Consider the following 24,009-nt stretch of genomic DNA (forward strand, 5'->3'; position numbering starts at 1 on the left):
TTGCCAACCCTGGTTCTGGAAATCCCTCCTCGGTGCACATTTAGTTTTCCCTTGCTGTAACACACCCACTTCAACTAAGGAAGGGTTGATTAGTTGAATCAGGTGTGTTTGAGTAAGTGAAAGACTATAATGTGCTGTTCAGGAATAGGGATAGGAAGCTTCTATCCTTCCGTTCAAAGACCAAAGGCAGGTGTATTCTGGCCCTGTTTTATCATAGTGTGTTATATTGTGTTCTCGATCGCTTACGTAACAGACAACAGGTAAGAAGGAATCATTTTCACACCAAGGTTTTTTTTTTCTAGTCAACACATTGGGATGTCCTATTATAATCAACCATGGGCCTGATGATGCTGAATTAACACCACCAGCCCAATGCTGATGATTGTGCTCTAACAGCATGTCCTGGAAGGATTCAAACCTCTTCTGTTAGAGCAGTTTGTCAAAAATAATGTTTTTAAAATGGTCCGTTTAGGTTTATAGTTATTCATGTTGGACAGAATGGAAATGCCTGATATTTGTGTGTTTCTTAGAATTTTCTTTTTGGATGGATAAAAAGCTTGATAGGTTTCGAAACATAAATTGTTCAAAATAATATTTCAAATCAAATCAAATTATATTCGTCACATACACATACATACAGGGTACGACATGCAGTCGTATTTACCTCCTTTTATAAAATAACAAGACATTAAAAATGATTACATCTTTTTTTTTTAAAGGTGTGAATATTTGAATCATATGGCAACGTTTACAACTTTGGAGACTGTAGCATATGTTCTTCAAATGAAGTAAATAGAAAGCATACTTTGAACCCTTCCCTTTATGTCCGGAACAACAGTGAGGTAGGCCTCAGAAAATCTCTTCTTTCTTCATTTTACACCAACTTTAGCTTGTATTCTGATCATATTTTACACAATTTATACAATCATATATATTTGTTTTATAGTTTTACCTGAAATGTATCATCTGAACTTTAGTTTAAACCTCAGTCGGTATTCTGGGCCATGTGGTGGATGCATTGCAAATGGAAAATATGCAACAAAACCTGTTAGACAAAGGCAAAGTCAAAAACATCAGAAAAAGCATTCCAATGGACAGTAGCACACTGTGGGAACTGGAGCATTTCCAGCTTGGTCTGTACCAAAGCCAAGCTTCTTATGACTGTAGGCCAGCTTATTTTCCAGTTTCCTTATTTCTAAATTGATCAATATTATATAAATATGTTAACAAATGATCAACAAATCAATAACTCCACTGGTCAAAACGGACTAACAGTTTAAGTAGAACAATTAACACGTACCAGACCAAGCTGTGGTAGAAGATTATTACTGTACCTTTAAAGCCTTACTGTATGTGGTGGGAATTCACCAGAAGGAGACTGAAGAAAGTTTCAGAGGAAGATGGTTTATTAAGTCAATCAAATAGAGAAGAAAGTCAAGAAGGAGAGCAAGGTTGGTTTCTCAGTTCACTTATACCTCAGACAGTCTTCTCTTTTCTTCAGACCCATGTCTTTCCCTTCCTCTCTAGCTAGGCAGAACTGGTTCAAATCAGTAATGGTGGTTAAGATATGTGCAGCTGTCACTTATTTCTTGGACAAAATGGAACTCAAGTGTCCTGCACAATGGACAGCCCTGACTTAGACTTCACTGTACACCATTGGAATGAACTGGAACTGGAGTCTCCTTGACATCCTCTTGTAAATGAAGGAGTGAAAAAAATCCCCACAGCTACAATCTAACATCCAGTAAAGTTCCCCATAAGAGATGAATGGAGCTCATGATAACAGCATTATACTGTATAACAAGATAATACATCTGGAATTGGATGGTCAACAAGCTCATATAGGTGTGTCGGTCACATGGGGGTGCACATACATGTGGCCATACAGTGTATTTCACCAGCAAGATCATATTGGTCAGGTAGCATAGCCATACTGTTTGGTTGAGGTAAAGCAGCAAGACATTAATTAAAGCATTACACGATACAATCTGTGAGAACTACTTTTGTGCTTGTCTGCTTCAAACTGGTTCTACAAGTCCGTCTGGTTCTGCATCACTTCAATATTCATGTGTAAAATATTTTGCTGTGTATTGTGGTGTTGGCTGTGGCCAATGTTCAGGACTCCTAAAGAACCTGCATCACCCAAATGAAATCAGAGCCTTTCTATTTGATCGCTTACTCAAACACAAGCCTTTAGAGAGAACGAAAGAAGACATACTACATACAAGATGTTCTTGTTTAATGCAAGAAAATGACGATCTCATGAAACTTGGTTGTTAAAACTATTGTCCATGGTGACTTGCAACAAAACTGTGACTCAACTAGTTAAATCACTGCAGTGTTCCAACCTACCACTAGGTGGATCTAGGACACGAATGCAAAAATGAACAATCATGACTCACCCGACTACGTAGGCCCTACTCTTAAAGGGACAGCGCTATTAGACAATGTTAAAGCTACAAAGTGTTTTTAATAACACAGGATTTCAGACACCTTTAATTTCTATTAAACGATAATGTGACATAATTATTTTTTGGCCCCACACCTTCAAAGTTGGGTGTTTGGATTCTTTCCTCCACCCTGTGTATGTACAGATTTTGCAGAGTTTCCTCACCCAGTTCAAACACGTGTTTGACTGGCATCTTTAACTTGTGTGTGATTGTAATGAGTTGGGACCTCGTCCAGGAAGCCCTGTGACACGAGGCTCTTGGGAGAGCCTGTAGTTTCCCTGCAACCCAGTGAAAATGAACGGATGGATGGAAAGATATATTTCAATTATGGTTATTCCAATTAGGTGTAAAAAAAAAGGTAAATTTTATTACTTACTGATCCCCACCTCACTTCCGTTTAAGAAGACTGGTGTTTGTGGTTTTGAAAGCTGGCTGATTTGATTACCAGCTAGATCTGTCCCTTGTGTTTTACATACAAGTTATTTGTAAACAGGAAACTGGCTGTCTCAGGGCACCCAGGATTTCGTTCCCTGTCATCTCGCCGCTTCCCGTATCTTTAACCATACACTGTGATATGATATAATATTTAATGATATAATAATATAATATTTCTTTACAGGTGTAAAAGAGAGCTGGTGAATAGTCAGAAATGGCCTCCATTGACGTCAGTTATATATCTGGTAAGTGTTTTGTTTTTTTTAGATCTGTAATTGATCGTATCAATAAGCGCAACAAGGCAATTGGCAACTGTTTATCTTTTGTCTTGAACCTAACAATTGTCTTGCTTTAGTCATAATGAGGGGGCACGGTAGCTTAGTGGTTAGCACGTTCGCCTCACACCTCCAGGGTCGGGGTTCAATTCCCGCCTTCACCTTGTGTGTGTGGAGTTTGCATGTTCTCCCCGTGCCTCGGGGGTTTCCTCCCCCGGTCCAAAGACATGCATGGTAGGTTGATTGGCATCTCTGGAAAATTGTCCCTAGTGTGTGATTGCGTGAGTGAATGCGCGAGTTGGCACTCTGTCCAGGGTGTATCCTGCCTTGATGCCCGATGACGCCTGAGAAAGGCACAGGCTCCCCGTGACCCGAGGTAGTTCGGATAAGCGGTAGAAGATGAATGAATAGTCATAATGAAGAAAAACTAGCTTTCTTTTCTAAAGTCTGATTATTCGGTATCTTTTCAGCACAGTTGATGCTCTTTTCCTTTTTGTTTTGAGTTCTTTGTATCCAATACAATGATTTATAATCTGGTGTCACCCAGAGGATCGGTCCCCTTTGAGTTTGGTTCCTCTGCTTGTGGTACAGTGCCATGGGAGCTGGTGGGTTTATGGGCCTCTCTCCAGGTCACATCAATGGTAGCTTGGCAGTTCAAGAGCGTGAACCCCAACCTTCTGATCAGTGACCTCAGTATCTCTGAGCTACCAGTTCCCTACTCAAATGCCCTATACAAATAACATTAAAAGAGCTTGTATAAAAAAATGTTTGTCTTGACTTAAATCTTGAGTCTTGACCTGATGCATCTTTTTCTGAGGGGTGGAGTGTTTTTGTCCTGCAGGTGACCCACACCGTCTCTCAGAAGTGAGCATTGTGCTGCTGGGATGCAGGGATTCTGGGAAAAGTTCTGCAGGAAACACCATCCTGGGCCAAGACGTGTTTGATTTACAGGAAAATGTCCGCTGTGTGAAAAGACACGGAGAAGTAGCAGGCAGGAAGATCACTGTAGTTGAAGCTCCAGGATGGTGCTATGATAACCCTGTGGAGGAGAGCACCGAGCATCTGAAAGAGGAGATCATCCTCAGTGTGTCTCAGTGTCCACCAGGTCCACATGCTGTACTGGTGGTAATAAATGTTGAGAAGAATTTCACAGAAAAAGACAGAGAAATATTAGCAGGATATCTCAGTCTTCTCGGTGACAACATCTGGAGACACAAAATAGTTCTGTTCACCTTTGGAGACTCTCTGGGTGACACAACCATAGAGAGACACATTGAGAGTAAAGGACAGGCTCTGCAGTGGCTGGTAGAGAAATGTGGGAACAGATATCATGTTTTTAACAACAACATGGATGATGACTCCCAGGTTGCGGCACTGCTGGAGAAGATTGAGAAGACCATGGCGGGAAATGAAGGATGCCGTTTGATAACGGACGTGAAGACATTATGCAGGAGTAAAGAGGATGAAGAGAGAAGGACTAGAGGCACCAATTATTCACAATATTTCATAAATGTGCTCATATATATTCTCAAATTCCTCTCGTTCAGTTCTCAGCAGGTGTCAGTGCCTGTGTGGAGTATCACACGTTCGCAGTTTCCTCCCACCTCCCAAAAACATGCAGGTAAATAGACTGATGACCCTACAGACCCTCTGTCTTTGCCTTGCTGAATGTTGCTTTATTCTAACGACCATAATATAATCAAAATTAGACACAAAAACATTATGTATGCATAATGTACTTAAACAAAATGTTTGACAGAGTTTTAGATATTTCCCTGATTTCCCTGCATATGCATGTTTAAAAACATCACTAGATAAAGGATCCGTGTCATTAAGCTTTTATATAGATTTTTATTTATATTCATTTGCAGATGAATTCAAATCACTTGTCAGAATTTATCCTGTTGTATAAAATAAAGAGAAGAATCTTTGTGAATTCAATCAAATTTAATTTGATGATTTTTGCTTTTGTGAATATTTTCAGTGGTTTTGAACAGTGGGACTGAAAAAAACACACAATCCACATCAACACTGCACCCAGATGCGACCCGGAACGAGACAAGGGTTAGACGTATATCTTTTAACTTTAGTGTTAATTACTTTAACAGTAAGCTTTTAAAGAACTCTCAGAAATCTTTAACTGTAATACAGTCTTTCAGTGATACATTTATTTATTTATACTGATTGATATAAATGTCCAATAAGTTGATTTCTGTGAGAAAGGGTTAATAATTACATGAAGGTTTTTTTTTTATGTAGAAAATGAAATAACAGAAAAAAAGCAAAAAATAAAAATAAAAAATCTAAAACGTGGTCCTTATTACTGTATGTTTAACAGACCTTAGAAAACACTGAATTATTTACTCCTGAGTTGGATGAAGACTATCATAAAGATAAGAACAGAAATGAATACAGGTAACATACCTGCTATTATTATTATTATTATTATTTTTATTATTATTATTGGTATTGTTATTGTTATTATTATTGTTGTTATTATTATTATTAATATTGGTATTGTTGATGTTATTATTATTAATATGGTTATTATTGTTATTGTTCTTCTTCTTCTTCTTCTTCTTCTTATTATTATTATTGTTATTATTATTATTATTAATATTGTTATTATTATTATTAGTAGTAGTAGTAGTAGTAGTAGTAGTAGTAGTAGTGGTATAGGTGAAAATATGGGTGTGGGTTCTACAGAGCAAAGAGCTGATACGTTTCTCACCTGTGTCTGCTGTTCTTCAGGTTTCTCTGCCCTCGTGCTGGTCAGTTTGAGTGCAAACTGACCAGCCTTGTGTTTGAGATGGAAGGGAAGGGTGTAGTGATGTACAGAGTAGTGCCCTGGGACAACCACGTCTTGGCTGGATTACACCACATGGATCCTGCAGGACCTCTGTACAGTATAGACTGCCTTGAAGGTTCAATCAGTTACCTGCACCTTCCACACTGTGAGGTCCATTGGGGTAAGTTGACATTTGAGCCAGAGTTACAAAGGAACAACGCTTGAGTAAAAGTTCTAGTACTGTAACTGATGTACATACCTGTAGAAAGAAGCCTGTAATTCTAAAAAAAATCTAATTTATGATAAAAAGTAAAGTATATGTCAAGTTAATGACAAGTGCATAGACTTGCAATTTATTTCCGCTGTGACATAAATACTGTTTCTGTCTCTAAATGTGATTTAAAAAACCTTGTTCTGGTTGTTCAGATGTTACAGATACAGATGTGGTTCAACTGACCGTGGCATGTGTGACGGGGGAAAATGTAGAAAACCTTCAGCCGCTGAAAGTAACGAACACACGTGTGATCATAGATGTTCAGAGACAACATCTCTCCTGCGTTGGCGTCGTCAAAGAGCTGCTATTCCAGTCATATCCCATCAGAGCTCAAGTCTTACTATTCTGTAAAAAAACTGAAGAACACAGGATGAGTAAACTGTACGTTCATCTGTTGCCGGGTAACGTGCCAGTGAAAGAGGTAAACATTAATATATATGTTCATTTGTGTTATTATACAGAAATGTTGGTGAGGTTGTATTCTATTAACAAGATTTTATAGTTTTATGATAGTTGCCTTTTAAAATTTCTATTTGCCATCAAGGTGCAGAAACAACATAACCCCAACACATACATTAATACAACCTCTGAATGTCAGCTGACTCCTGGTTACATCTACAGCCCATGCTGTAAAACTACTGACCATGACTTTGTGTCCAAACCAAAGGTAAAGTACATAACATATGGTCATATTTTAAGAAACGTGGTTGATTGGAATGATTTTTCCCATCATCTTTTCCTCTTAGGATGAAACGTTTAACTGCGATTACAGCACCGAATTTCCTCCTACGTTCGAGGTGCTGTTTAATCCTGAGGTCGATAAATTCACTTTAAGTCTTTTGGATGAAAATGGCCAGGAGGTTTGGAAGCCTTGTACGTTCTTGCTTACAGGTAAACAAATGTCAACTGAGGCTGGCATACAATAAAAACGTAATAGATAAATGTTTTCGGCCTGCACGGCAAATTATGTGCCGTTCGTGGTGGATTCTTGTGAATCCAATAGCAACAGCACCACCAACAGGTTTGTATGAAGAATTGCATGAAAAAGCATTAAAGCTATGACTAGCGCTGGTATCATTATCATACAGCAGGTAACATTTCCAGTGCTTTAACCCCTTTTACTTAAGTGAGACATATTCAGACCTGTTTTACACACATATGGTCACTTTGTGGATATAAAACATGATTCGTCACATCATTGGATAATCAGTGTGACCTGAACTGTAGAAGTGTGAATGCTGTGAACATTGTGGATAATGTTTACTATACTTTGATTACTATCTGTATTTTAGGTGCTGATCTAGATGTGGATGAACACAGACACATTCTGGCTCAGATTCCTTCTTCGTTATATCACATTGGAGACTGTATTGAAGGCAAGAAATTGATCACAGACGAAACGAACAATATGATTCACTATAGGACTCCAGAAAATGCTCCAGCTATGCCCGATGCTCATGCAATGACTCATCCATTTTCCTTTGGTCCTCAGCTTGAACATGGCTTATTTTTCTCCCATACACAGCTCTCTGGTCTTCATCTTTACCCTTTTGCACAGCAAATGTAGACAAAACCCCAGGCTCATACAGAGAGTAGACATTCAAGCTAGAAATTGTTTCAACAGCAATAAAAGGGCACAACTTGGCAACATCTGTCAATCACATGTCCTAATATCCCAATTTGATCACTTGAAAAAATTGGGTGGATTCAAATAAAGGTACCATGTACTAAGCTGTTTATCAGGAAATAAGATGATATATCTTTATTCGTCCCACAATGGGGAAATTTCTTAAATAAGGGGTTGGAATTGGACTCACAACCAAATTGCCCCTCTTGTGAAGGGACTGCTCGTCATTGCTGAGCTTGCAAAAATTGTATTTATTTATTAAATTTATATATTTTTTTTATATTTTGATTAAAATTCAGATTAGTTTGTGTTTCAAAAGAGTGTTTTGGATCAAAGGCATATGTTCTGTCAATTAAAGTTAAGGATGCGGTTACATATGAGTAAATAAATGAAAAATAGAAGGGGTCAAAGCACTGACTCTTGGGGAACCCCCATGGAGGTGGAGGTGATAATGAAATGTCTAGAGACAGTAATAATGAGCTTTTCAACATTTTACCAAGAATCCCTTGTGAATCACTTTGAATCAAACCAAAGTCATGAGGATGGGGTTTAATCAACCCAAATAGACTGGAAAACAAGCATCACATATACACATATGTGTAAGAGGTGGAAAAGAATTTTTTCTTTACTGTATATAACAGTATATGTTTACTGTATATGAATGTGTTTAAGGGCATCCCAATGAAGCCAGCTTCAACCCTGAGCTCAAGATTCAGGATTTCACACATTCTACCGACGTCTATAAGGGTTTCGTCCAGATGCCTCTCATTTACCAAAAACAGGTCTGTAAATGACTGGCTGTGCTTCATCATCCCTACTTGTGACCAAGTGTGTGAATGTGTGTATATGCCAGGTGTCATGTTATAGATCCAAATTTAAATCGTACGTCTTCGTCATTAAATCTTCAAAACATTTCAAAACATCTATTCTACTGTATCTAGTGTGTTAAAATGTTTGACTGGTCAATTAATGAAATATCTGGCTTTCTATGATTTTGTTTATCAGCCCAAAGGAGACATGGCATTTTTCATTCCAGAAATGCTTGAAAGTTGTCCTATGGACAGGAATAGCTGTGAATACAGGTAACACGTCTGATTATTAATTCTAGGAGGTAGATAAATGAGTAGCATGGTGAATTAAGGACACAAGTAGCACAACATGCTTCCTGCTTAGGTTGGTCTATTTTTATTTTCTTCAGGTTTGTCTGCCCTCATGCTGGACAGTTTAAGTGTGAACTGACCAACCTTGTGTTTGAGATGGAAGGAAAAGGTGTAGTGATGTACAGAATCGGGTCCTGGGAAGGCCGGCTGTTGGACAGATTACCACAGAATGAGCCTGCAGGACCTGTGTATAGTATCGACTGCCATGAAGGTTCAATCAGTTACCTGCACCTTCCACACTGTGAGACTTGTAAGTTAACCTTTCTGTATTGTTTATAATAGAAGTGAAAGTTTCACGTGAACGTAGCTATGTAGGAAAGTAATTGTCTATAATATTATAGTGCTGCAGTCTGTAAATTACACCATTATACTGTAGTATAACTACTTGGTCCTTTTTGTACGTATTATTATCTAATGCCTTGTTGTTTAAATGTTGCAGGTACAGATGAGGTTAAACTGACCGTAGCACACGTGACCGATGGAAACGTGAAGATACTTCAGCCTCTAAAAGTAACAGACACACACGTGATCATACAAATCCATGGTCTTTCCCTGTTCGGTCTTATAAAAGCACTGCTATTCCGAGCGTATCCCATCAGAGCCCAAGTTCTACTGTTCTGTAAAAAAGTGACTGGAAATCACAGGATGAATAAACTGCACATCCATCTGTTACCGGGGAACGTTCCGGTTAAAGAGGTAGTCTGCTTTAACGTTTATGTTAATTATGTTTTAAGGTGCCCTTCCACACAAAACTGTTTTTACTTGTATTTTTTGATATGTGTTGTAGGTCCATATGTGTTTGTGTTGTGTTGTGAATGTGAAAACGAACTGCTACCTCCCCTGTCAGTTCTAGCCACTTAAAAGAAATAAGGGGAGAAATCAGGTCAGTTGGAAAAGCTGGTCAGTCTGACATCAGAGTGACTGAGCTCATTACTATTCATGAGCTCTCCCACTTGAGACCGCGCCCCCAGAATTCGTGTAGCTCAGTGAGTTTCCTATACAGCAAGGATGGCTGAACGTCAACGGGCTTGTGAAGAAGCCGTTCTGCCACAATTCAAAGTGATTGTAAACAAATTTCCTCTAGCCTAGGCTACTTATTGCGCTGGGTGAATGAATAGTCATGCTCTCATATCCTAGCGGTTAGCCAATCGGAGCCAAGCAGCATAGCTCATTTGAATATTCATGAGAACCGGCGCAAATCGAGCTGAGTCTTCCTGCAGGCTTTCTATATCACACTAGAATGGCTTGAAACAAGGTAACCAAGGCATTTTTTTACACAAACATATGTTACAGAGTCCATGGTAAACTTCAGACATTACCACAAAAGTAATGAAATACGTGTGGCAGGGCATCTTTAACACATCCATCGTGTCTCTGTGGGTTTTAGTCGGTGCTGAGGCGGTAAACATGTGGACTTTGAGTTTTACACTAATTTGTTTCATCTTGAAGGTGCAGAAACAACATGAGTGCAGCGTGTACATTGAGACGACCTCCATGTGTAAGCTGAGCCCCGGTAAGACCTATGAGCCGTGCTGTAAGTCTAATAACTGTGACTACAAACACCAACCAGAGGTAAAGTAGAATTACTCATTATACAACAAATCATCATCATCATCATCATCATCATCATCTTGCTCAGGTGACTGGATCTCTCTCCATCTTCTGATTTCTTAGGATGAGACGTTTGAGTGTGACTATGGACCCAACTACCACCCTACATTTGAGGTGCTCTTTAATACTGAGGTTAATCAAGTCATATTAAGTCTTCTGGATGAAAAACGCCAGGAGGTGTGGACGCCTCGTACAGTCTTAATTACAGGTAACCAAATGTTCATTTTTCTCAAACATACTGTACACAACACACACACATCTAGGAGTGGCCAGTGTACACGGGTTAACCTTGATAAGGCTTCAGTAGGCATTTAGGATTGTGAAAGTACAGTAGGACCACCAGGACACCACCACTAACGGTCACAATAAAAATCTAGACTCTGATTCTGATTTCTTTCTAGTCAAGAAAGATTCTTCCATTCTGTGCCTGCATGTCACACGTTTGTCTATTGTGGGAATGTAGTAGCTGCTGTTACTTGATGTCACGTTTGATTGTGGTCTCTGTAGCATTTTTGTTTTTAGTTTGGATGAAAAATGGTACTGTTTAAATTTCCTCTATAGACTTTTACTAAGAGTACGTTTTTGATGACTCTGAGGTCTGAGTCTCAGGTCTTATTGTCTGTCTTGTGACATCAGGTACAGAGTCAGAGGCAACCAACATGGATCTAATAGGTAAGTCTGTCTAACATCAGAGCAGAGACACATGCAAACATTTTGGTTATTCATTCATTCATTCATTCATTCATTCATTCATTCTCTACCGCTTATCCGAACTACCTCGGGTCACTGGGAGCCTGTGCCTATCTCAGGCGTCATCGGGCATCAAGGCAGGATACACCCTGGACGGAGTGCCAACCCATCGCAGGACACACACACTCTCATTCACTCACGCACACACGGACAATTTTCCAGAGATGCCAATCAACCTACCATGCATGTTTTTTTATACCGGGGGAGGAAACCGGAGTACCCGGAGGAACCCCCGAGGCTCAGGGAGAACATGCAAACTCCACACACACAAGGTGGAGGCGGGAATCGAACCCCCAACCCTGAGGGTGTGAGGCGGACGTGATAACCACTAAGCCACCGTGTCCCCCCCATTTTGGTTATTAATAAAACATTTGGTAATTTGGTAATTACTGTAAACATTACTGGCGTGTGTTTGAAATGCAGTTCCTTACAGAATCACTGATTTGAATCCTGTTCGAGTGCAAGAAAGTTTACGTCGTTTTGATTTTTGATTGTTTGTATTTTAGGTGCTGCCTTCGTGGATCAACACCGAGATGCTTTGATTCAGAGAGTTCCTTCAGTAATGGAGATTGCAGACTGTCTAATAGCCAGGAAAATTATAACTAACGAAATGTTCAGTAATATCCATGCAAAGGAAACACCGCAAGCCAAAATGAGAGAAGTGTACAAATATCTCGACTCAGCAGGACATTCTGCGAAAGCTCAATTCTGTCAAATTCTCAGAGAGAAACATCACGATTTAGTGACGGAGCTGCAGTCGACTCAGGTGTAGTGGACATTTAACAGAGTAAAACACATGACAGATTTGTTTGTGTAGAAGAAATATAGAGATTAAGAGATTAGGTTTCATTATTATAATCCTGTGTTAATGTGATCATGTTAAATCAACAAACAAAAAAGCTACAATTTGTTATTACTTGCAAATATTTCTTTTAATCTTAAGTAGGTAGGAATAGAGTATTTGGTTTTAATGTGTCTTGCACTAATCATCACAAACACAAAGAAAAAATGAGTTTTTTTTCTTCGAAATTTTGTTGTTGTCATATACTGTACCATAATTATTCATGTCAAGGTGTAACCACAGCATACACACCTGCCTATTGTCCTGTTCTTGAATTCCTCTTGGCTATGACTATAAGACTGAGCTCACCAGTAGATAGAACAAAAATCATTTACAAAGGAAAAAGTAAGTATAGATATGAAAAAAAAAAAGTATAGACATGACTGACTATTTGTCATTTACTCAACAACTCTAATCACGGATAGAAGGATAGCCTCCATCATTTTTTCATGCACCTGACCCTCATACTGGTGCTGTAGGAACTCATGATGGAGGTTGTTCGGGTCTTCAGACATCAGTCCAAAAATCGAATGAAATTCAGATGACCATAAAATATAAAAAATTTGAATGTTATAAGAATAAGTAATATAGTTTTATAAGTAAAATAGGAATATGTTCGTGTCAGAGGTTTCGACTGTGAAACGGATCATCTATACCTTAAACAAATAAAAGTATTAACACTTGTATATTTGAAAAGGATCGTTTTGTGTAAATGTTATTGTTTTGTGTCACGTGTGCGCGTGTTTACGTTACCTGACTAACGCACGCGTACTTCTGCACAGGGAAACCGAGCTGGTGTATTCTCCTGAAAACTTTTCATCTAGCTGAACTAAACCCACCCAACCTGTTGCTTCTGATACACATAAACTCTCCTTCGTCATTTTTTAAAAAATATAAAAAATATAATTCTTTGGTTCGCCTCCATAACCTGCAGCATACAGTACAGTACAATAAAGAAAGTAGTTTCAGGTAAGAATCAGCTGCCCATAGTCTCTGTTTATTTTATAACAAATTCAGAGCCTTTAATTAACATGATCATCTTTACAGCTGAAATAGATGCGAAAGCTCAATTCGATCAAATTCTTCAAGGGAAACATCACGATATAGTGACGGTGCTGTAGTCGGAATCGGGTTTGGATTAGTGGATGTTTAACAGAGTGAATCACATGCAGAGAAATCATAGTTTATGGAATTCCATAACAGATTCAGTGAATATCTGGGAAGCTTTTGGTAGGAAATGAACCAAAAGGAAGATGATATGAAACTGCAAGTCACATCACATCTTATTATCTTTCAGGCTCTGCAAAACAGAGAGGATCATCACTGACAGCCAGCAGTGTGATATTTATGAAAAGTAATAATTCTTCCCACTAATTTGTGAGAAAATAAATAAACCCATGTTAAATGTAGAGGTGTATACAGGAAAGGTTTTTCCCCACACTATCAACAAATCTCCATTTTATAATTGTTTTTTAACAATAGAATAATAGATCCAGAGAATAATCTACTAAAATTCAAATAAAATATATGACGAAGAAAACAATACTTAGACATTTTGTAAAATCATTCATTCATAGATATAATGTTAAAACATTACAGATCATTTGATCTAGTTTGCTTACAAATGTAATACTTTAATACAAATATTAAAATAATACTTGGGAATGACATAAAAACATAACGACGATATTTGTATTTTTGTTGGTTAATATTTGGTATTTTATAGTATTGACTAAGAGGGCACGGTGGCTTAGTGGTTAGCACGTTCGCCTCACACCTCCAGGGTTGGGGGTTCGATTCCCACCTCCGCCTTGTGTGTGTGTGGAGTTTGCATGTTCTCCCCGTGCCTCGGGGGTTTCCTCCGGGTACTCCGGTTTCCTCCCCCGGTCCAAAGACATGCATGGTAGGTTGATTGGCATCTCTGGAAAATTGTCCGGTGTGCGTCTGTGCGTGCCCTGCGATGGGTTGGCACTCCGTCCAGGGTGTATCCTGCCTCGATGCCCGATGACGCCTGAGATAAGCACAGGCTCCCCGTGACCCGAGGTAGTTCGGATAAACGGTAGAAAGAGTAAGTGAGTAGTATTGACTACTATTGTTTAAAGTATTATTATCTACAGCTGACCGATAGATGGCACCAAAGTCACGTGCAAATGAAAAAGCAAGTAAAAAAAGTTACATCAGTCAGGATGTGGCTCAGAAGTTGATTGACGATTGGCGAATTGCAGAGGTCTTGAAAAAGAAGGGTTAAAACTACAAGTACTGACTCTTTGCATAAACTTAATGTAATTGTCAGTAAAAGCCTTTTGTTACTTATGAAATTCTTGTAACTACACTTCAGTATAGCATCTGATAAAAAGATCTAAAGCTGTAGTTTAAACTGACTGCTTGTCATTTCCTCAACAGCTAGAACTTTTATCAGTATAATCAACAAGATATTGACACAAAACAAGAAAATGTTTGTTCGCGGAAGTGTCACGTTTACATTCAAATAAACGTCCTGATTTGCGCGCATGCGCACTTGCGCGAGAGGAAACTGGTTTGCTAAATTCCTCTGAAGATTTTTTTCCCGCAACTTTTTATTTAGCAGAACTATACAGACCCAACCTGCTGGTTCGGATTCACACAGACTCGGATATTTTCTCCTTATTCTTTATTTTCCTGACTGAGCAACACATAAATCTTTGGTTCACCTCCACAGTCTGCAGCATAAAGTCTAAAGAAGAAAGTAAACTGGAAGAATCTGTCACTTTCTCAGCAGATACAAAGTCAGGTAGGAATCAACTGCCCATAATCTCTGTTTATTTAATAACAAATATAAATCGTGTTCAAGCATCAAAACCTTTATGTTACATGATCTGAGTTACAGCTGTACAGATGTGGTCTCTGTCTGAACTGACAGTTTAATGTCTTGAATCGAATCCAATTCAGGTGTCGGTTTGTTACATTTTGATATAAATTTAATGTTTTTTGTCCATTTTCTATCTTTAACATCTAGTTTAAACCACCAGTTTGAGCGATTTGTTCTCTGTTTTCCTTCATTTCTCTGTCTGCTTTATAATCATAATGCTGTGACTCGACATGACACGTCTAATGTTGTCTTCAAACTGTTCTGGTATATCCATGTGTCGTCCTCTGTACAGCATGACTCTGTACTCTTATTATATGAGAAAATAATCTAGTAAAATAATAAAAAATTATATAACATGCAGGGGGGCACGGTGGCTTAGTGGTTAGCACGTTCTCCTCACACCTCCAGGGTTGGGGGCTCGATTCCCGTCTCCGCCTTGTGTGTGTGGAGTTTGCATGTTCTCCCCGTGTCTCGGGGGTTTCCTCCGGGTACTCCGGTTTCCTCCCCCGGTCCAAAGACATGCATGGTAGGCATCTCTGGAAAATTGTCCGTAGTGTGTGAGTGAATGAGAGTGTGTGTGTGTGTGCCCTGTGATGGGTTGGCACTCTGTCCAGGGTGTATCCTGCCTTGATGCCCGATGACGCCTGAGATAGGCACAGGCTCCCCATGACCCGAGGTAGTTCGGATAAGCGGTAGAAGATGAATGACATAACATATAACATGCATCTAATAATTTTTGGGGATTCCAATATGAGCAGTGGTTGAAAGATAAAAACAAACTTACTTTTGTTTGTTTGTTGTATTGCAGCGGTTTAAGATACAGAGACGTACAGTAGTCAGCGATGGCCTGCAGTAGCACCAGTTCTGGTGAGTTTTTAGATTGTGTTTGATTTGTCATTTGTCATATTAAATGTTTTAATTTGATGTTTTTGGGGTTTTTTTGTCAGCAGGTGACCTGCATCGTCTCTTAGAAGTGAGGATTGTGCTGCTGGGCTGTAGAGATGCAGGGAAAAGTTCAGCGGGAAACACCATCCTGGGCGAGGAAAAATTTGAGTTCAACCAAACTTCACAGTGTGTGAAGAGACAATTAAATGCAGCTGAGAGAAAGATCACTCTGGTAGAAGCTCCAGGATGGCAGAGAGATAAAGCTGTAGAACAGCTGCTCAAACAGGAGATTCAGAGCAGTGTGTCCATGTGTCCTCCAGGTCCACACGCTGTACTGCTGGTTATACGTTTGGACTTTAAATTTACAGAAGAAGAGAGAAAAGCGTTAGTCAGATATGTAGATCTTCTCGGCCCGACTGTCTGGAGACACACCATAGTTCTGTTCACCTTTGGAGACACTCTGGGAGACACAACCATAGAGAGACACATTGAGAGTGAAGGACAGGATCTGCAGTGGCTGGTAGAGAAATGTGGGAACAGATATCATGTTTTTAATAATGAAAAGAGAGACGATGTCTCTCAGGTCTCAGAGCTGCTGGAGAAGATTGAGGAGATGCTGGCAGGAAACAGTGGCTGCCATTTGGAAATAGACAGAAAGATATTACAAAATGTGGAAGAGCAGAAAAAAGCAGAGGAAGAGAGGTCAACAGAGAGGTTGATGAAGGTGTCAAGGAAGAGGGAATACATTAGAAAACACATATGTAAGTCCGTGCATGAATGCATTCATATTTTTTCAGTGAGATCAAATATTTAGGAATCAGTATGATCTCCACTCATTAATTAATAAAATATTGTAATTGGTATGTTGATATGATATAATAGACATTGAATCACATTTGTACATCTTTTAAAATCTTAACTGTTTGTGTTTTTCTGCATTAAAGGTGTACAATGATGGTTTATTAATTATATGTACAGTTACTAATTATTAGAAGGAACAGCAGAGTAACTTAAAGTGTGTGTTTTAATCCTGCAGTAATGCACCGTCTGTCAGAAGTGAGGATTGTGCTGCTGGGCTACAGCAATGCTGGGAAAAGTTCATCAGGAAACACCATCCTGGGCGAGGAAAAATTTGAGTTCAACCAAACTTCACAGTGTTTGAAGAGACAAGGTCATGTAACTGGGAGAAAGATCACTGTGGTTGAAGCTCCAGGATGGCAGAGAGATAAAGCTGTAGAACAGCTGCTCAAACAGGAGATTCAGACCAGTGTGTCCATGTGTCCTCCAGGTCCACACGCTGTACTGCTGGTTATACGTTTGGACTTTAAATTTACAAAAAAAGAGAGAAAAGCGTTAGTCAGATACGTAGATCTTCTCGGCCCGACAGTCTGGAGACACACCATAGTTCTGTTCACCTTTGGAGACTCTCTGGGAGACACAACCATAGAGAGACACATTGAGAGTGAAGGACAGGCTCTGCAGTGGCTGGTAGAGAAATGTGGGAACAGATATCATGTTTTTAATAATAAAAAGAGAGACGATTTCTCTCAGGTCTCTGAGCTGCTGGAGAAGATTGAGGAGATGGTGGCAGAAAAAGGCTGTCTTCTGGACAGAGGGACATTTCAATACCTTAAATCTGGGAGGAAGAGAACAGAGAAAGAACAGAGAGCAGGAGGAGGACCTTTTATAGCTTTAGCATGTGATGATCTTGGTGAGTTGCTTAGAGTATTTTTTTCTTTATTAAAGCATTTTTATTTGTTTTCTACTTTACTTTTGTTTTTCACTATATCACATTAAACGTGGGTTAAGTCTGAAAAGATTTTAGAGTGTTTTCTTTTCAATTTCAAAACCCTTAAATTTTAACATTCCTCAGAAGGAGAGCTTGAGAACATAATGTAGTGAAATTTGTAGGTTATAAAATATGGTTTTAAATAGTTTGTACAATACAGACTATAAGCCAGGTTCATGAGGAATGTAAAATTTAATGTACTGTTACTAAGCTTTAGTAACAACTGAGTTTTCAATAGAAGAACTGTTTATTTAGTTCACACATGAATGCTGACTGAATTCTGTGCCTATTTTCAATAGCTTGGCGTGAGATTGTTCTCCATGGGTCAACCCAAGTCCTTTATCCTACGCACTCAGGTACATCTACATTTACTTTTTATTGGTTGTGTTATGTGTTGCTAATACATCTGTAATCCTCTGTAACACTAATTTATAAGTGCATGATCAGTACTAAGTGTTGTTTAGCTGATGTCCAGACGAGTTGTTAACAAAGTGTTAGGTGGAGCTGGAGTATAAAGTATTTAAGAAATAACAAACAAACAACAAATTTTAGACTCAACAAACACTGTGATTGTGCTTTGTTAGAAATAGAAAATAAATGAAGTATTTATATATATGAATATTAAATTAATTTAAAGCTCCTGTACTGTTTGAGAAGGAAGACAGAATTCTCTCTGAAAATAATTTGATGTTTTGTATGAATGTTTTTAGACAGGTTTTCGAAGTCCCGTATGTCCAGATTCTATCATCCATTTTCACCAAAACAGGTCAGTTGGTGTATTATCTCTGCTTCATTGCCCATAATTGTGATTGTGTGTGTGTGTGTATATGTGTGTTTGTGTTCATGGTGCTTTGTAACAGACTGACTTCACATACACGTTCTCTCTTTACACCCTTTTCTCTCCAACATGCACTAAAGAGTGAATGAATGTGTTTTATTTATTCTTCCAGTTTTATTGAACACAGTGATTACGGCTGACTAATAACTATAAATCTAACTAACTACAGGCCAAACTATTTGTTTGTTAAAATAAAAATAAATGCAAAAATTTACAGGAAAATTGAAGTAGAAACTAGACATTAAAATCTCTCTCTGAAAGTGGAGAAGACGAAGGAGATTGTGGTCGACTTCAGGAGAGCGCACACTCAGCCTGCTCCTCTGACCATCAACGGTGCGACTGTGGAGAGAGTGAGTAGCACCAAGTTCTTGGGTGTGCACATCACAGAGGACCTCTCCTGGACTGAAAACACAGCAGCACTGGCCAAGAAATCACTTTCTCCGCAAACTGAGAAGAGCCAGAGCCACGCTCCCCATCATGCACACCTTCTACAGAGGCACCATCGAGAGCATCCTATTGAGCTGCATCACTATGTGGTACGGTGCTTGCCACGCATCCTGCAGGAAGATGCTACAGCACATAGTGAGAGCAGCTGAGAAGATTATTGGTGTTTCTCCCCCCTCCCTCCAGGACATTTACGAGACCCATCTCACCCGCAAAGCCCTCTGCATTGCAGGCGATCTCACCCACCCATTACACAGCTTCTTTAGTCTGCTGCCATCAGGGAGGAGACTGTGGAGTCTCTGGGCAAGGACCAACAGATTGAAGGATAGCTCATTCATCAGGCTGTCAGGAAGCTGAACTCCCACCCGAACTTGCCCCCCTTCCCTTTACTGCCCAAGGCACCACAGATCTATGAACCCAACCCACCCCTCCAGATCCTACATCCCCAGGTCCTTCCACTCCGCCCTCCCACTAACATACGACAACATGCACCAGTCAATTTGTGCAGCATTGGTCTGCTCACTTGCACTTTATCTGCCATATGTCTTGTGCTGCTTTATTTAATTTCCATTGTTAATATTATCTCTATGCACCTTGGGACTGAAAGAAATACAATTTCAATTCTCTATGTATGTACTATACATGTGGAAGAGTTGACAATAAAGAAAAACTTGAACTTGAACTTGCAAATCAGTTCAATAATAAAATTTCAACTATTGGAAAAAATCCAAAAAATAATCCAGTGTTTTCAGATGTTCGACTGATCATTTAAATGTGTTGAAGTAATAAAAATACACACCTGGTCTCCTGTTTTATTTACAGGACCCAGACTCCTCTATAGGGACTCATGACAAAACATTCAGGTAAGTAAACTTTTGTACATGTGTGGAAATCTATAAAATATCTGAAAGTGTAAAATTCATCCAGCTGTGGATTTTCTTTTGTCTTTATCAAAGCACTTAAAGAACTTTACTAACTTATTTTGTTACCTAACACTTTTTAGTCAAGTAGGTTTCAACAAAACCAAAGTTCTGACTTGTTCATTTCTGAATTCAAACTAAATTCTGACTGCTGAAGTACAGCTGATATGTTTCTCACCTGGGTTTTCTGTTCTCCAGGACTCTCCACCTTCAACCTGGACAGTTTAAGTGTAAATTCTCTGACCTTGTGTTTGAGATGGAGCTGGTAGGCAGACTGATGTATAAAGTAGTGTCCTGGGACAGCCATGTCTTGGATGGATTACACAACATGGAGCCAGCAGGACCTCTGTACAATATCGAGTGCTATGGAAGTTCAATCCATCGCCTTCACCTTCCACACTGTGAAACCCGTAAGTTGATTTTTGACTAAAGCTTATATTTTATTTAAAATAAAATAAAATCCTACTTAAGGAACCAAAGAATTGCTGTTGTTTGCTTACAAAAACAGATATTGCACATAACAGTTCATTGTTGTATGCCAAAGTGAAAAGTCTCCCAAGAACAACAAGGTTGAGTGTTTATGACTAGTGTAAGAAATAAAAATAAGCGTAGTGTAAAAATAAGACGATGATGGTGAAGATCTTAATGAAGAACAAGATGTTTATTCCAGCATAGCAGTGACAAAATACATGAAGTACTTTGGGTTCATCGGAGTCAGTGAGAATCCAGAGCAAATCCTGGTCAAGCATTTTATACTGTTTAATTTCTTACACCAGGTACCTCAGAATATTCCAGAATTACTCTCAAAATTATGACTTATACTGTAGAAATAAATTTATAGTTACTTAGAAACTTACTATATATGAATTTGTAAAGTGTCTATTAAACAAAAACAGTAAAAATAGTAACAAGGTTTTACTGATCACTATATAATTATGTAATGTCACAGTCCTATAGTTGATTTAGAGTATTGCAGTATATCGCTAGTGTTAGATAAAACCTGTGTTTGTTCATCTTATCCAAAGTGCCTTGTTCTGGTTGTTGATGTGTTGCAGGTACAGATGAGGTTAAATTGATTGCAGCTCATGTGACTGGTGGAAATGTGGAGATCATTCAGCCAGTAGAAGTAACAGACACACATGTGATTATAGAAGTTCAACACCTCTCATGTTTTGGTCTCTTAAAGCCATTGTTACACAGAGTGTATCCCATCAGAGCCCAAGTTCTGTTGTTCTATGAGCAAAGTCTGAGTAAACTTCACATCCATCTGTTGAAGCGGAATGTTCCGGTCGAAGAGGTGATCTGCTTTAATATATGTAGTTATTATGTTTAAAGTTATATGTTAGTGATCTTTATTCCTGATGCTGTTCTCATGTGCAATGAAGATATTTTACTGTTAGACACGTACTCATGTTACTGTCAACAAAATAAAATATAAAATATTTCTAATATTTTTATTACATTTGTTTAAATACTTTTTTTGGAATAACAGGTGCAGAAAAAACATCAGAGATTCACATACATTACAACAAGCTCCAAATGTATACTGAGCCCTCGTAAAACATACAGGACCTGCTGTAAAACTGATGACTGTGATTATGTTTCTCAACCAGAGGTAACGTAAAACTGCTCATGTCATTGTACAACAGGTTTATTGGCTCATTGTTGTCTTCTGTAATATTGTCTCCTTATGTCACCTGTTTACTCAGCAGGAGAAGTTTGATCGTGACTATGACCCAAACTACCACCCTACATTTGAGGTGTTCCTCAATACTGATGTTAAAAAAGTCACATTAAGTATTTTGGATGAAAAAGACCAGGTGGTGTGGAAGCCTCGGACTGTTGTTCTTACAGGTAACCAAATGTTAAAATGGGGGTTAAAAACTTTTATGAGAGGCTGGTATCAGTGGGTCAGCAGGGCTAAGTCTGTCTCTCTTTCATTCATTTAGTCATCTGTCCATCCATCCATTCATGCATCTTTAGGAGAGTTTATTCTAAATTCATGTACTTATTAGGGTTGGGTATCAAAAGAAATTTTCCGGTTCCGATTCCGGTTCCAGTTCTGCCTTAAGAATCCCGGTTCTGATTCCGATTCCATAATAAAAGAAATGTGAAAAATAATGCACAATACTTAAACAATTCCATTTGTGTTTATTAATCACTCTTTAAATATTTTAAACAGAGCACTTCAATTCATATAAATTTAAATTTAAATAAATCCAACATCAAATTTAACATCCAGAATTACAACTTAGCAAAACAGTTAGCAATTTTTCTGAAGAAAAATTAACGTCTGCTTTCTCTGGGAGAAGATGAGACCTTTCCTGACTTATTGTATCTCCAGCTGTGGAGAAAACCCTCTCAGTGGGTTCAGTGCTTCATTGTTGTGCTGACATTTTTTTAGACATGTTTAACACAAAGCGAACCTCAGCACAGCAGTGCGAGTGACTGATTTCTGTGGTAAGCTGCGTTAATTTGTTTGTGTGACTGTAAAACAATGAATATTCATGAGGTAAGACATGGCTATTTAAAGTGACCGCTCACAGCGCTTTGCCCGTCATCGCATCGGAACCGCGTTTGGAACCGAAACTTGAAAATTCCGCGCGGTTCCTGTTCCTGTTAAAAAACAGAACCGGTTCTGAATAAGAACCGGTTCTCGGTTCCCAACCCTAGTACTTATAGAGATGTTTCTCCAGACATTTAGTGAAAGGTTGTATATGACTGGTTAATGATGATGAATGAATGAGTTCTGCTCTTTTTCAGGAACTGTAGCTCTGCATGTATGTTAATTATTTTCTGTCTTGCCACATCAGGTAGATGTAGAGTCTCAAACAGTAACGATTCACCCGGTAAGACTTTCTGAACCATTTTACTCACTGGAAGTTTCACATTGGTTTTCTATGGAACAATAATCCAGTTAGTGTGAGCACTGAATGGATCCTGATGCACTGAATGTGTAATGTGTAGATTGTCAAAAAGTGAGTTTAATGTTTCAAATAATTTGTTTGTGTGTATTTTAGGTGCTGATTTTGTGGATAAACACAAACCTGATCTCATTCAGAGAGTTCCTTCAGTAATGGAGATAGTAGACTGTCTAATATCCAAGAACATTATTACTCATGAAATGTACAATAAGATCAATATAGAGGCAACATCCCAAGACAAAATGAGAGAAGTGTACAAATATCTCAACTCAGCAGGACGAGCTGCGAAAGCTCAATTCTATCAAATTCTTCTAGAGAAACATCACGATTTAGTGACGGATCTGGAGTCGGGATCGGGTCTGGATTAGTGGAGGTTTAACAGAGTGAATCACATGCACACAGGGGTGTAGACCTGATTCTTGGGCCCCATGTAAAGACATTTTCTGGGGGCCATTTTCCCATCATCTCATGATCAATGCCATTTGTAACTTTAACTTTAATAACTTTAAATACACATTTCACTCACAGATACAGTAACTGCTGATAAATTTTTGTATAATAATAATAATAATAAGAAGAAGAAGAAGAAGATTAAATAGGAAAACAGAATGTTGGCTTCTACAAAGCCAACATAAGTATCAATACTATGTATAGTCTAAAATGTTATTTGCATGTTAATAGGAAGTGTTGGTCCTGGAGAGACACTGTCCTGTAGATTTTAGCAATGTCTTCAAGATTACTAAAGCTACACATAGGTGAGGTTTTTATCAGTATTGGATCTAAACTCTGCAGGACAGCAGCTCTACAGGACCAACAGTGTCTACTCCTGTTCTATACTGAACACTATACTCAATACATTATCCTGTATCCAGAGCTCCCCAAGTATTATTGTAGAGGATTTTCTTTACTGTGTTTTATTAAAAGGCATTGGGGTTTGTAGTTCAGAATATTATTATTATCCTTTCAAACAGTAAATAAAAAAAAAATCTATAACTGAAATAAGAAATTGCCTTCTTTAGCAGCATGTCTGTAAAAAAAAAAAAAAAATCTAAATAAATAACAAAATCAAAAAGAAGGCTGAAATACTTTAACAGGTGATCATTTTAGGATCAGTTATTTATGGTTCAAGGATCCTGTTAGAAAATATGAT

The 24,009-nt window shown here is 38.6% G+C and overlaps 1 protein-coding gene across 1 annotated transcript; it reads left to right on the forward strand.

Moving 5' to 3' along the window:
* Positions 1-116: 116 nt before the first annotated feature.
* LOC132841371 (uncharacterized) lies at positions 117-23,405 on the forward strand. Its single transcript, XM_060863724.1, has 31 exons — positions 117-260; positions 720-842; positions 3,070-3,130; positions 4,002-4,781; positions 5,145-5,224; positions 5,499-5,575; positions 5,912-6,129; positions 6,375-6,643; positions 6,767-6,889; positions 6,969-7,113; positions 7,515-7,598; positions 8,522-8,631; positions 8,855-8,931; positions 9,048-9,259; positions 9,449-9,705; positions 10,459-10,581; positions 10,684-10,828; positions 11,257-11,292; positions 11,877-12,136; positions 15,868-15,886; positions 16,010-16,705; positions 16,981-17,655; positions 18,033-18,089; positions 18,444-18,499; positions 19,838-19,878; positions 20,134-20,345; positions 20,991-21,232; positions 21,428-21,550; positions 21,645-21,789; positions 22,749-22,784; positions 22,956-23,405. Exons 3-31 carry the CDS (start codon positions 3,100-3,102, stop codon positions 23,225-23,227), a joined length of 5,601 nt encoding a protein of 1,866 aa, XP_060719707.1. The 5' UTR covers positions 117-260; positions 720-842; positions 3,070-3,099; the 3' UTR covers positions 23,228-23,405.
* Positions 23,406-24,009: the final 604 nt, after the last annotated feature.

Source organism: Tachysurus vachellii, chromosome 26 (assembly GCF_030014155.1).
Source record: "Tachysurus vachellii isolate PV-2020 chromosome 26, HZAU_Pvac_v1, whole genome shotgun sequence".
Lineage (NCBI taxonomy): Eukaryota > Metazoa > Chordata > Actinopteri > Siluriformes > Bagridae > Tachysurus > Tachysurus vachellii.

Excerpts from the sequence above, each read along its gene's own strand:
- LOC132841371 (XM_060863724.1), top strand. The coding sequence starts at position 3,100 with ATGGCCTCCATTGACGTCAGTTATATATCTG. Across the intron at positions 17,656-18,032 it reads TTTAGCATGTGATGATCTTG|CTTGGCGTGAGATTGTTCTC; the intron begins GTGAGTTGCTTA and ends TATTTTCAATAG. Across the intron at positions 21,551-21,644 it reads ATTATGTTTCTCAACCAGAG|CAGGAGAAGTTTGATCGTGA; the intron begins GTAACGTAAAAC and ends CTGTTTACTCAG.